Genomic DNA, 13621 nt, shown 5'->3' with positions numbered 1-13621 from the left:
AAAAAAAAAAAAAAAAAAAAATACTGGGGTGGGAGGCTGGGATCAGGGAGGACATCAGTAGTAAAGGTCCCGAGTCTGCCAGCTGGTCACCCAGTGCTTCTTGGTAGGCAGGGTGCTCCCTGGAGGCGGGTAGCGCTCCTCCTCACGGATCCGCACCGCGTAGTACTTGGGCATGATCTGGTAATAGCGGGTCCGCTTAAAGAAGTCACACTGGAGTTGGAGGGAGAAGAGAAAGAACATCAGCATCCAGAGTCTGAGGCTGCCAGGCGGGAGTGCCTGGCCTCTCCCTCTCCCCCACAGAGGTCCTCAAAGCCAGAACTCTTCACTGAAACACATCCCATCTCCCTGCACTGAAAGATGGAGGATGAGTTTCCCCACCCCAGGCCCAAGAGGAAGGAGGAGCTGAGGAAGGCAGACAGGAGAGGAAGAGGCAGATGGAGACCAAGGGCAGCTGCAGAGACAGTCAGCAGGATGGCCAGGAAGACAGGGCAGTCCACCCTGACCAGCACGTTGGGAATGGGTCCATTGCCATCCTGGAAGGGCTGCCCAGGAGGAAATGGGCTAGTTCCCAGGAAGAGGGTCTCTACTGCTCCCCTCCTTTCCTAGGGATGGAAATGGAGTGAAGAATTATTCTGGACATGCCTGTGGTTTACAGAGATGGGGCCTGGCCTTGCCCTTGACCTTGTTCCAATCCCCAGAAAGCAAAGTCATCACAGAGAGGGTTTTATGGCTCCCTCACGGGGTCCCAAGTCACCGAGGGGCTCAGGGGGAGGCTGATGAAAGCCAGATCAGAGGGCTGCATGGGAGTCAGAGTGGCCTGATCTTTGAGGTGGCGGTGTGTACAGAATGAGGTCAGAGCAGCCCCATAAAGGAAGAGGAGCAGATAGGACAGAGTCAGAGGCCTGGCCAGCTGTGGGGCTCGGGGAAGGGGGCCCGGAGGCCGTTACCCGGGTGGGCCGGGGGCAGGGGCTGCCCCCTCAGTAGTCGTCGGTCAGCCTCTCTGTCTCTGACGGTTGGCTCTTCATCTCCGCTTTCTGCCTCTTAGCTTCATACAGGGCGCGAGTGCGGGCTCGCTTGAAGAAGCCGCACTGAGGAGGGGAGGAGGTGGGGACGGGCCATCAGGGGGGCGCTGGGCTGTCCTCACCAGCACGCGTGGACCAGGGCTGAGGGCTGGGGAGCCTGGGGGCTAGGGCTCAGTCCCAGCTTGGTGATGTGGTCAGAGGCCAGAGCTCCTGGGTCCCCCTTTCCAGCTTGCAGCTCCCCCCACTAACCCAGGCCCGGGGGTGAGCCTGAAAGCCGGGGGAGAAGGTGGAGAGGAAAGGGAGGAAGGGCTGCGGTGTGATGGAAGGGAGGACCGGGATGGGGAGGTGTGGGCTGGAGGAAGGGTGGTGAGTGTGCTGGTGGAGGTCCGGGAGTGGGAGTTGGGGGGCTGGGCTCCTAACCTTCCACAGCAGGAGGATAATCAGCCCCAGCAGCAGCAGCCCCGCACCCACGGCCACCAGCACCAGCCACAGCTCGATCTCAGCCGGCAGCTCCTCCACCAGCTCCGAGTCAATGTCCACAGAGAACTGGAGCGGGGAGAGGAGGACTCAGCCCTGTGTCTGCCCGCTTAGGCCCTTCCTCACCCTTCCTATCGCCAGCTGGGCCAGGGCACCTGCCGTTTGTCCTACTGCCAGTAGGGGGCAGCCTGGGACTGGAAAAAGCCCCTGCCGGCCCCACTGAGAGCAGGTCCAGGGGTCCTTCCTGCTTCTCCCAGGCAAAGACCTGGCCCCAGAGGAGCAGCCTCAGATCTGGGAGGTGGCCTGGAGGTGGGCCTGTGACTTGGGTACCAGCTCCATCCCTGACGAGCTGTGTGACCATGGACAATTGCACCCCTCTGAATCTCATGCTTTCTGCTTTCTGATGGGGGGGATCATAATGCCTATCGCACAGAATAGCAGAACGGCCAAAAGCAGGGGTTCTGAAGCCAACTACCTGGGTTCCAACCCAGCTTTGCTATTCACTAGCTGTGTGGTCTTGGCAAGGTACTTAACCTCTCTGTTGTTCATCTGTAAAATGGGAATAATACCTATCTCATAGGTTGCTGGGGAGAATTAAGTATGTTTAATATAAGAAAACTGCTTAGAGCAACACCTGCCACACAGCAAGCACTCCATAAATATTCACCAAAAAAAACACAAAGAAGTCATAGTATATAGTCCCTTTTTTTTTTTTTTTTTTTTTTGAGATGGATTCTCGCTCTGTCATCCAGGTTGGAGTGCAATGGCATGATCTCTGTTCACTACAACCTCTGCCTCCTGGGCTCAACTGATTCTGCTGCCTCAGCCTCCCGAGTAGCTAGGATTACAGGCATGTACCACCATGCCCAGCTAATTTTCTATTTTTTAGTAGACGGGGTTCTCCATGCTGGCCAGGCTGGTCTTGAACTCCCGACCTCAGCCTCCCAAAGTGCTGGGATTACAGGCATGAGCCACTGCGCTTGGCCAATAGTCCCATTAGTTTTCTTCCCCTACAATGGAGATAAATATGGATGTGTGTGTATATGAGTTTTGCTTTTTTGGGTTTTTTGAAACGAGAGTTTTGCTCTGTCACCTAGGCTGGAGTGCAGTGGCGAGATCTCAGCTTACTGCAACCACTGCCTCCTAGGTTCAAGCAATTCTCCTACCGCAGCCTTCTAAGTAGCTAGAATTACAGGGATGCACCAAGATGCCCAGCTAATTTTCGTATTTTTAGTAGAGATGGGGTTTCACCATATTGGCCAGGCTGGTCTTTAACTGCTAACCTCAGGTGATCCACCTGTCTTGGCCTTCCAAAGTGCTGGGATTACAGGTGTGAGCCACTGTGCCCAGCCGTGTTTTTTCTGACTATACATGATTTTCACTTCTTTTAAAATTATTTTGATGATCTTTTTAAAAATACAGATGATATAAAGAAAACTAAACGTTCCCAGTAATATATATACATGCATATATATACATACGTATATTTTCGAGATGGAGTTCCTTTCTGTTGCCCAGGCTGGAGTGCAGTGGCACAATTTCGGCTCACTGCAACCTCCACCTCCTGGGCTCAAGCAATTCTCCCGCCTCAGCCTCCTGAGTAGCTAAGATCACAGGTGCTCAGCACCACACCCGGCTAATTTTTGTATTTTTACTAGAGATGGGCGTTTCAGCATGTTGACCAGGCTGGTCTTGAACTCCCAACCTCAAGTCATCTACCCACCTCGGCCTTCCAAAGTGCTAGGATTACAGTCGTGAGCCACCATGCCCAGCTGGTTCCCAGTAATTTTAATCTCTAGAAATTACTATCTCTGTAATCTCTGGTAAATCGCTTTCCCTATTTTTAAATATGGGATATTAATACGGTCTACATAAATGGGGTCATGCCGCATACACTCTTCAGCAACCCATTTCTTTTCAAGACAGGGTCTCACTGTGTTGCTCAGCCTTGAGTGCAGTGACACAAACATGTCACTGGAGACCACCTCCTGGGCTCAAGCGATTCTCCTGCCTCAGCCTCCAGTGTAGCTGGGACCATGTGCCACCACATCCAGATAATTTCTTGATTTTTTTTTTTTTTTGTAAAGATGAGTCTCACTTTTTGCCCAGGATAGGCTCAAACTCCTAAGCTCAATCGATTCTCCTACCTCAGCCTCCCAAAGTATTAGGATTATAGGCATGAGCCACCGTGCCCAGCCAGCAACCTTTCCATGTCAATTGATAAAGATCAACTTAATTTCTCCTGAGGACTGCACAGTCATTGAAGGAAATGTACTATAATTTATTGACCCAATCTCCTACTGAAAGGCTTTTAGATTGTTTCCAATTTTCTGCCATTATAAATAATTCTTGAAATCCTCGTACATTTATCTTTGTATACTTGTCCTATTGGCTCCTTACAATATTCTCATGTGCTGGATCTAAGGAAATGGGCACTCTAAATTTTAATACATATTGAAAATTTCATCTCCTAAAAGAATCTACCAATTTATCTTCCAAATCAATTGCATTTCCCTCCGCCTCATCGGCATTAGACAGCATTATAATTTTTTTTTTTGAGACAGAGTTTTACTCTATCGCCCAGGCTGGAGTGCAGTGGCGCACGATCTAGGCTCACTACAATATCCATCTCCTAGGTTTAAGGAATTCTCCTGCCTCGGTCTCCTCAGTAGCTAGGATTACAGGCATTTACCACCACGTCCAGCTAATTTTTGCTATGTTGTCCAGGCTAGTCTCAGACTGACCTCAAATGATCCGCCCACCTTGGCCTCCCAAAGTGCTGGGATTATAGATGTGTGCCACTGCACCTGGCCAGCATTATTCTTTTTTTAATAATGCTGGCAAGAAAAATCTTGTTGCTGTGATTTCTATTTTTTTATGAGTAAGATGAACATTTGTATTTCACCCTATGTATACTGCCTATTAATATCCTTCATATATTAAAAAATACATATCAATATGTTGTCATATATGCTGTCAACATTTTTAAAAAGCAGTATATCATTTGCCCTTTTAGTTTTTGTTTATGTTTTGTAACAAGGTCTCACTCTGTCACCCAGGCTGGAGTGCAGTGGCACAATCACAGCTCACTGCAGCCTCAGCCTCCTGGGCTCAAGCGATTCTTCTGCCTTAGCCTCCCAAGTAGCTGGGACTACAGGTGTGCACCACCGCACCCAGCTAATTTTTGTATTTATCTGTAGAGATAAGGCTGGGCTCAAGCAGTCTGCCTGCCTCAGTCTCCAAAGTTCTGGGATTACAAGCGGGAGCCACCAGGCTCAGTTCCTTTTAGTTTCTTTACTCTTTTGCTGTGTACAGATTTAAATGTTCACAGTCTAATTTATCACGTTTTTTCTTTGTGATTTCCGGCTTTATAGCTCACTCTTCCCATAATTAAAGATTACTGTTAAAATCCTATATTATGTTCTGGCATATTCATTTTAATTGCTACATTTAAATATTTAATCTAGCTCTATTTACGGTGTGAGGTAGAGGTTTGTCTTTATTTTCCAAATGTGTTCTCCTAACACTACTTAATAATCTACCTTTCTCCACAGATTAAAAAGGTCATCTGTCTCATAAAGTTCCATTTTGTTCCACTGATCTTTCTGGCTCTTCTTCCACCTCTTCTACACTACATTAATTTGTCTTAGGAAATGTACAATAACGTATATAACCAACACTGCACTCGGCTCCCTATACGTATCTCCCACATATCTTCACTTACATCCTTTTCACAACGAATTATTAGCAATTTTATCATATGTATTCTTCTAGATGCAACTCAGAATCAAGTTTGGGAACTTCTTTTTCAAGCTTCCTGAATCCTACTGAGACGCATAACTTGGGTGGGAAGATCTGACAACTTGATAATATTGACTTTTTTCTAGCCATTTTCTTGCACATTTCTTGTTATATTTATTCCTAGTATTCCTAGATGCTCTATCACTTTTCTGATGAATTTGCATGGGATCTTTGCAACTATATGATTGGTTATTGCTAGCATGTAGGAACTCGAGGGCGGTTGGGTATTTTGATCTTGTTTTGACCTCTTGGACTTCCTGAATTCTCTTATTGGGTCTAGTAGGTTTTTGGGCCAGGTGTGGTAGCTAATACCTGTAATCTCAGTGCTTTGGGAGGCTGAGGTGGGAGGACTACTTGAGACCAGGAGTTTAAGACCAGCCTGAGCAACACAGTGAGACTTCATCTCTACTAAAAATAAAAAATTAGCTGGGCATCGTGGCACATGGCTGTCGTCTCAGCTACTCAGGAGGCTGAGGTGGGAGGCTGTCTTGAGCCCAGGAGCTCAGGGCTGCAGCGAGCTATGACCACACCACTGCATTCCAGCTGGGGCAACAGAGTGACACCCTGTCTCTGAAGCAAAATAAAATAAAATAATAGCTTTTCCATGGCTTCTTTTTTCTGTCATGTAGACGAGGACATCGTCTGCCAATACTGAACAGGTTCTCATAGCTGAACCTCCGTTCTGCCTTGTTATCCTGCCTTTCTCTCTATATATATATATTGCCTGCGGCCAGAAGCTCACGTGTCCATGGGGGATGTGACAATGGTGAGATAATCAGGAGGCCCACGTTTCAGCCCCTGACAAGCTGTGCCACTTTGGGGAGGCCACTCACATCTCTCTAGGCCTCAGTTTCTCAGCCATAAAACAGAGAGGTGATCCCAGCCCTACTCTTCATGAAGACACTGTGCAGATCACAGAAGCGAATACAGTGCCTCTCAGCCCGGGTTGCACATTAGCATCACTTGGGGGACTTTAAACACAGCAATACGGGAATCCACTCCCAGAGACTTGGGTTTAATTGCTCTGGGTGCGGTCCAGACACCAGAACTCCTCCCGATGACTCTTATCGTGCTGCCAAGATTGAGAACCACAGGGCTGAAGTGTGTCAATGCGCTCTTAAAAGATGCCTGGCTCTCCCAAGCTCTGGCTGGAGACTGCTGTCCTAGTGAACATGTCACTCACCCACGTGGTCTTGTTCTCCATGTTGATGGTGGGGACGCTGGTTCGGAGGAACAGGGTAGCCCCGCCATTTACCCGGACTCGGTCAAAGTCTCTGTAATCCTGGATGGGGAGGGGGTGGGTCAAGACACTCCTCTGAGCCTCCCTTCGACCCTAAGCACCCCTGCCCCATCACCCACCCACCATGCAGCATCCTTAAACAGCACCCCAAAGGATCTGTCAGCCAGGCCTCCCCTCCACACACAAATGCACATCACTCATTTATTTGTTCATTCATTTGTGCGTCAGGTCCTGTGCTGGATGCTGGGGACAGCCGAGACAATGAAGGTCATGGTCTAGGTCAGGCCCGTGGGCTGAATCTGGCCCGGCACCTGCTTTTGTGAATGAAGTGTTTTTGGCACACAGCCACGCCCATTCATTTGTATGGCTGTTTTTGTGCTGCAGTGGCAGAACTGAGTAGTGGCAACAGAAACTCTATGGCCTGCAAAGTTGAAGATTTCTAATCTAGTCACACAGAGAAAAAGTTTGGTCTAGATGGCACGAGAAGGTTGGCACGTGTCATTGCAACCCAGAGTCAAGTGTGATAAAGGCACATGTGGCTTCTGAAAAAGTTAGGTGGGTGTCCTTTAGAAGAGAGGTCATTTTCAGCTGGAAGAGCCAGAAAAGACCTCACTGATGGGAAGCATCTGACAGAGACCTTGAAAACCAAGTAGGAGTTTACATGCCGAGATGACAGAGGGGAAGCGGGCATTCCAGGGTGAAGGAATAGCCTGGGGAAAGGCACAGAGGTGGGAAGTAATGGATACATAATGGACACGGGAGAGGTCATTTTGGCTGGAGACAAACACATGCACAACCATGCAGCCCAGCTCTCACACGCAGCCCTGTTACGACCCTGGTCCTCCCCGCTGGGATGGGTGGTGGGGAGACCTTCAGACCCAGGCACTGACCTCGATGAAGGTGCTGTTCCACACTCGTGCCTTCACGGTCACGTTGGTGACAATGGGGGCATCAGGGATGGGGCACTCCAGCCACACACAGCGGGCACGGCCAGTGGCACAGGTCTGAGGAGGCAGGGAACGCAAGACGTGACACGGTCTGGGCCTTCAGATTCCTCACGCTGTGCCCCTTACCTGCCGCCTTCCCAGGCTTTGTTTCACCTCTGGGTGACCCGAAGGGGCCTGACATCCTTTCACTAACGCACACGCCCCCACCTCACAGTTATGCTTTTCAGACACAGTCTTTGGGCAAAACTCATATAATGCCAGACAGATGGATACCATGGAATCTGGCCCCTGCTCATGTAAACAGGGCCCAACCTCCTACACCCGCTTCCCTGCCGGCTCCCTGCCCCTGGGACCCCACTCCCCACTCTCTACCCAGCTGGGCTTCAACCTCCTTGCCAGGCCAGCTTTCCTCTCCCTACCCGCAGAGGGCACGCACACCACCCACAATGCCCTGCCCCACACTGCCTCCTGCCGCCAAGGCTCTGAGCAGCTCTATCATCCCCAGCAGGCTGGGGCTCCTTAGCCAGGGTCTCCTCCTTTGGTCCCTTGTCTTCGATGCTTCCCCATCAGAGCGAAGCACCCTCCGAGGGCAGGAGGTGAGGCTCCCTGCTGTGTGTGGAGGCTCCCAAGGGCAGGGGCCTCATCACCTCATCACACTGAGGTCTCCCTTGCTTTGTGTGCCCCTGGTGCCCAGGCACCCTGTGATGGGGTGGATGCAGTCCCTTCCAACCCCACCCCGGCCACTCACCAGCACAGTCTCAGACTTGGCTTTTTTGGCAGCAGCCAGAGTGACAGGCGGGGGGCCCTGGCCTCCCCCTGGATCCAGCTGTCGCCGCCTGCGCTGTGGGGATGACGGCCTGTCCCCAGGGTCCTGGAAAGGAAAGAGGAGATTTGCTGGCAGGGCAGAGGAAGAATTGGGAGAAGGGTTGCCAGAGGGGAAAGGGGGGAAGAGACAGGTTGCCAAAGGGATATGAGGGGAGGGAGGGAAAGACACTGGCCCCTTCTGCCCTGCAGCATGCAAATGAGATGCAAATCAAATATCCCTGATGGTGTCCTTACAGAAAGGGTGAGGTTGAGAGGGTTGACGAGGTCTCCAGGTGGTTGGCAGGGCCAGGACCCATTGCCATGGACCGTGATCTCCGTGGGGTACAGCAGCCACTTGCCATTGCTGACTTCATAGGGCCACTCCAGACCTAGGACCAGGGTCCCCAGGCCCACCAGCCCCTCCCCCATTGGGCCCACCTGTGGGCACAAGATGTGTCATGGTCATTCTCTCCTGGAAAACCACCTCCATCTTACCAACCCCCAACCCTCCCACCTTCAGACCTCAGAAAAAATAAAAACCATCCTTCCTATGAGTCCCCAGCCCAGGACCCCAGAGAGCCCCTTACCTGGAATTCATACTTGAGGGGGCTTCCCACATCCTCCACAGTTTTCATGCCAGACTCGCCCATCACTGTCCCCCCAAAGAAGCTTTGTAGCCGGTGATTTACCCTAAGGGTAAGAAGGATGCTGGAGTCATGGGGGACAGGAGACCAGAGCCCTGGCAGAAGGGGTGGGCATGAAAGCTGGTTAACTACAGCCCCTCCGACATCAGGCACCTCAATAGAAACCCCAGCTCTGCCATTTACCAGCTGTATGGACTCAAGCAAGCTATTTATCCTCCCTGAGCCTCGGTCTCCTCATCTGTAAAATGGACTTAATTATGGCTGTTGTACCATAGGGCTGCTGTGAGAATTCATTGAGACGATGGATATAAAACCCTTAACACAATGAGCTCTTATAAAATGGGAGGGACAACACCTTAGCCCCCAGCTTGCTGATTCCTCCACTTCTGCCTGCTTAGAGGGGGAATAATCATAGTAACAATAATAACAGTGACTGGTGTTGTTAAGGAAAGGATGACCCAGGGGAGGTAGAGGCCTGAGGACAATGGGCCAAGAGAGGTGTCAGAGGAGCTTGGAAGGTACCTTGGGGATAGGGAACCCCTAGCTCAGGCACAGCAGGCTGGGGGGGGAGGGTATGGAGAGTGGTACCCACATGCTGAGCGAGGTCTGGAGTGTATAGTCCACCAGCAGAGTCAGGGTCATGGGCTGCAGGTTGTCCTGGTGACTTGACCTTGGAAGGAAATGCAGGGGGTAGGAAGGTGATCCAGGATACCTCAGCCCTGACCCAGACTGGCTTCTCAAGGTCACTCACGTGGAGAGCTGCAGCAGCACCTGAAGCTCCCTTGTGTGCAGGGTCACCCCAGTGACCTCAAAGGCGATGAGCAGCTCCATCTGCCAAAAGAGTCAGGGAGGCAGAGATGGGGCCCGGCGGGGGTGATATCATGGGGAAGGGGGGCTCCTGCACACTATTCTAGTTGGCTTTCTGGCCTTCTCCTCCTCCTCCTCCTCCTGTTCTGGGCGAGGGGTCTCCACCTCCCTATCTCACCTCTGTCTCCCTTTCCCCTTTTCCTCCGTGGGGGTCGCAGCTCTGCTACTTTTGAGCTACGCAGCCTTGAGCAGGTCACTGAAACTTTCTAAGTGTGTGTTTCCTCTTCTGTAAAAGAGCATCTACCTCCGCAGAAGGCTGTGAGAATGATATCAAAGAAGCACCGTGCTGGGCTCAGGGGCCGGCGCACAGCTGATACTTGGTAAAACTGGTTTCCTCCCCCTCACCTGCTCTAGCTTTGTGCACAGCTCCCTAGCAGCCCCATTTGTCTTAGTTTCTGGGCCTCTTCTCACCCTCTAGTGGGTCTCCCCTCCCTCACTGTGGCTCCCCACTTCGAGGGAGCCCGGGAAGCAGGCAAGCAGAAGCTAGAAGGACAAGGAGCTCATCGGAGGGGACCCAGGAGTGCTGGGAGGATGTGGCCAGTGCTCACCCTCTGGTTCCGTTTGAAGGGGTTCCCCAGCTCACAAAAGATGGTCTCATTATCTTGGCAGGCCCCAGGCTGAGGAAAGGAGAATAATTAGGTCAGGGTCGGGTCAAAGTAGGGCTTGTCCTCCCTCCTCCGTGGTGCAGTGTCAGAAGCCCTAGAGCTTGAGAACCGGGTTCTCCAAGCAGCAAAGATGATAAGGCCCCGGAGGAGGCCCAGACCAGAGGAGGGGGGCACGTGGCAGATGACAACACCTGCACAGGACATGCATATGGGGATGCAAAGCCGCGGTGGAGCCCTGCTTGGGCTCTGAGCCGGCCGGCGGGCACTCACGGGGCGCACTGAGGACAGCAGCAGGGCGGGAGGCACCACCAGGGTGAGCAGCGCCTCGTGGGCATCCTCCCCGACGCGATCCGAAGTCCGAGGGTTCGTCACGTTGATGCTCAGGAGCAGTTTCCGGACGTCTCTGCTATACTGGAGCCTGAGAGCAGGAGGCCAGGACTCAACCAAAGCCCCGCCCCCAGGGCCCTCCAAGATCAACTAGGCCCCGCCCCTGGGGTCTCCTAGGTGAGAAAAGCCCCTTCTCAAGACAGCCAGACCTCACCCTCTAGTCTTACCTGGAGAAGAAAGCCCCTTTTCTGACGATCCCATCTGTCCCGCTAAAGCCCCGCCCCTCGGGCTTGCCCTGGCATGAGGCTCCGCCCCCACCCTGCCAGTCAAGGAAGCCCCGCCCCACCCTTGGCCACCTGCTCAGCTTCCGCAGCTGCTCCGACACGAAGGCTGCCCGCATCTGCAAGTTACTCTCACACTTGTTGTCAGGCCCGCACTCCTTCTGGAACTGGATCTGGGGGTGGCCGGAGGTGTGAGGGTCACACCACACCCAGTGCCTTCTTGCGCCACCGCCCTCCTGGTCCCTGGTCTTCCAGTCCAGGCCCCGGCCCCACCCACCTCAGTGTGGTTCTCCAGAGACTGTGCCTCGTTGAGGACGGGGTAGGCGTCCAGGGACCGGAGCCCCAGTCGAGGGCGATCGGGCATCCGCAAAGGTAAAGAGTAGTTCATGGAGATGATGATGGGCCGGAGTTTGTCACGGAGGTTGTCCTGGGGAGAGAGGGTGAGCTGAGCCCCGCCCTGCACTGCTCCCTGCCCCAGCTGATTCCTCACACCACCCTGAACCACAGAGAAGAGCTGGGGGCCCTTCCACCTTGAAAACCTTACAGGCTGAACTCCCTCTAGTCGGATCGCCATATTGCAACTTCCTACCCTCCTGACCCTTCAAGAGGAAAGACAGTGCTTCTCCTCCTCAAAGGTCCCTTCACCTCCTCATCCACAGGGCCCCCAGGCTGAGCTCCTTCTACCCTGATGTCCCAGAGAGGGACTGAGCTTACCCCCACTCAGGGACCCCTTTTCCCAGAGATGGGTTGAGCCATGAGCTCCCATACCCCTCACTTTTCTTGGAGGTAATAAGCCCTTTGGCGCCATCCCCACCCCAAGGGTCTCCATCTTTCCTCATGTGTGGGCGCTGTGCACTGTACCCCTAAAGACCGAAAGCCTTCCAAACCAATATCCCCAACGTGTCTCTGGGGAGACCCGTGTCCCTCACCATTGATCTAGGGGGACACTGGTCACCTCCTCCAGGAGCCCAGGAGCCCTCATCCTGCCCCTTGCTCCTCCCTCACCATCAGGAGCAGCTCCAGCTTCTGGCAGCGCATCTCCGGCATAGAGAAGAAGCCATGGAAGACCGCGGACTCACTGCCGGCAAAATGGAGCCGGGGTGGGCGGCGGTCCCTGTCAGCCTCCAGAGTGTAGGCCAGGGCTACAGGTAGACAGAGTGGTCAGCAAGGGGCCAGAGAAGCATACCCCTTTCACCCTGCACACCAGCACTCACTGATGTTTCGCCTGTAGTTGGGGTTTCCAGCACTCTGGTTGTAGGCAAAGCATAGCTCCACTTGCACACTGTTGGAGGGATGTACAGGAGGGCCGGGTCACAGGGGGACACACACATCCAGGCCCTAGCTCTCGCCTCTGTACTGGGCAAAAGGAAACCAAGGCCCTTCTGGAGAGAGGCAGGGACAAAACTGGAGAGTCCACAAAGTGGGTCTGTGGTGCCCCTGGCCCCTTCCCTTCCACTTCCCTTAGAGCCAAAGAAAATAGGGTTAGAGGTCACCAATGGGGAAACTGAGGCCCAGGGCCCAGAAGGACTTGTCTGAGTCCAGTCCGGAACCCAGGCAGCAATCCCCAGTCCAGATCCTGCGTCACTCACCCCGTTTCCCTGCTCTGTATGCCTTTGCCTTCTGATCCAAAATCCTCATTCACATAAAGACCTCGAAGTTATCACCATCAGTACTGTCACTTTCTTAGCAACTAACATGTTTTGAGCACTTAGGGTATATGCAGTGCTGTGCTAAGGACTTTTTGTATATTATCTCATTTAATTATCACAGCCCTGTGAATTGGTTATTATCAATTCTGTTTTACAAGCAAGAAATCTGAGCCTCAGAGGGATTAATAATTTGCCCGAGGAGACTCTCCTCCATATCCATCCACTTAAATGCGTCCCTTTTCCCCTTCCCCTGGGACTTCGCTCCCCAGAGCCTACCCCTGCACTGGCATAGCTGGGATTTGAATCAGGCAGTCCAGAGCTCCCACTTTGAACCACTATACTCTACTGACCCCCAATTCATCCATTACCTCTTCCAAGGAATTTTGCTTTTTAATGAGGTTGGGTAGAGAGGGTAAATGCTGGCCCCAAGAATCAGATTTCTAAAGGTGGGATGACAGGAGGCCAGGGGAGGGGTTTGGGAGCTGGGGCCCCTCCTGGCCTGCTGGAATGAGGAGTAGGTGGGCAGCGCAATCTCACCAGGAGGTGGGTGTGCAAACTGCAGGGTCCAGCACAGCTGGCCTGGCCACTAAGGTCTTGTAGACGATGTTGATGACTGGCCGGGCCCTGCAGAGACAACAGAGCCAGACAGATATCAGTGCCTCCTGCCTGCTCAGGCCAGAGTTGGGGCCCAGGCTTCCAAGGAGCCGAAGCAAACATGGACAGAGATGAGACTCTGTGCAGACAGAGATGAAGAAGAGAACAACCCCTGTTCACTGGCCTCCTGGCTCACCGCAGCAGCACAATGCGGTCTGACAGGCTTCCCACTAGAAGGTCTGGATAGAAGTTCTCGTCCACATCCATCTGCCCGCTGAGGGAGTAGCCGAAGGTGGCCAAGCCAGGCAGTCCCAGCTTCTCTCCGTGGATTACCTGGGGGCAGGGGAAAGTGGTGGGGACGGG

General features: G+C 52.9%; 1 protein-coding gene across 5 annotated transcripts in view; it reads right to left on the bottom strand.

The window, feature by feature from the left end:
• Window positions 1-6: 6 nt before the first annotated feature.
• The window catches only part of ITGA3 (integrin subunit alpha 3), a 33488-nt gene continuing 19873 nt past the window's right edge, over window positions 7-13621 (bottom strand). For 4 of the 5 annotated variants that reach the window (XM_017540105.2, XM_037742550.1, XM_037742551.1 and 1 more), the window contains exons 9-25: window positions 13455-13591; window positions 13202-13288; window positions 12230-12297; window positions 12021-12157; window positions 11293-11442; window positions 11091-11188; window positions 10678-10825; window positions 10351-10419; window positions 9687-9766; window positions 9528-9605; window positions 8879-8981; window positions 8547-8729; window positions 8236-8358; window positions 7431-7544; window positions 6484-6582; window positions 1443-1568; window positions 7-210 (exon numbers count right to left, since the gene is read on the bottom strand). In XM_017540105.2, coding sequence (XP_017395594.1) covers window positions 55-210; window positions 1443-1568; window positions 6484-6582; window positions 7431-7544; window positions 8236-8358; window positions 8547-8729; window positions 8879-8981; window positions 9528-9605; window positions 9687-9766; window positions 10351-10419; window positions 10678-10825; window positions 11091-11188; window positions 11293-11442; window positions 12021-12157; window positions 12230-12297; window positions 13202-13288; window positions 13455-13591 — 1956 coding nt within the window. In that variant the 3' untranslated portion in view covers window positions 7-54. Of the gene's footprint in view, window positions 211-947; window positions 1089-1442; window positions 1569-6483; window positions 6583-7430; window positions 7545-8235; window positions 8359-8546; window positions 8730-8878; window positions 8982-9527; window positions 9606-9686; window positions 9767-10350; window positions 10420-10677; window positions 10826-11090; window positions 11189-11292; window positions 11443-12020; window positions 12158-12229; window positions 12298-13201; window positions 13289-13454; window positions 13592-13621 lie in introns of all 5 variants that reach the window. The other variant, XM_017540106.2, reaches the window with a different exon arrangement.

This window comes from Cebus imitator, unplaced genomic scaffold (genome assembly GCF_001604975.1).
Source record: "Cebus imitator isolate Cc_AM_T3 unplaced genomic scaffold, Cebus_imitator-1.0 Scaffold123, whole genome shotgun sequence".
Taxonomy (NCBI): domain Eukaryota; kingdom Metazoa; phylum Chordata; class Mammalia; order Primates; family Cebidae; genus Cebus; species Cebus imitator.
The sequence above is the reverse complement of the archived record's forward strand: the minus strand, read 5'-3'. Positions and strand labels throughout refer to the sequence as shown.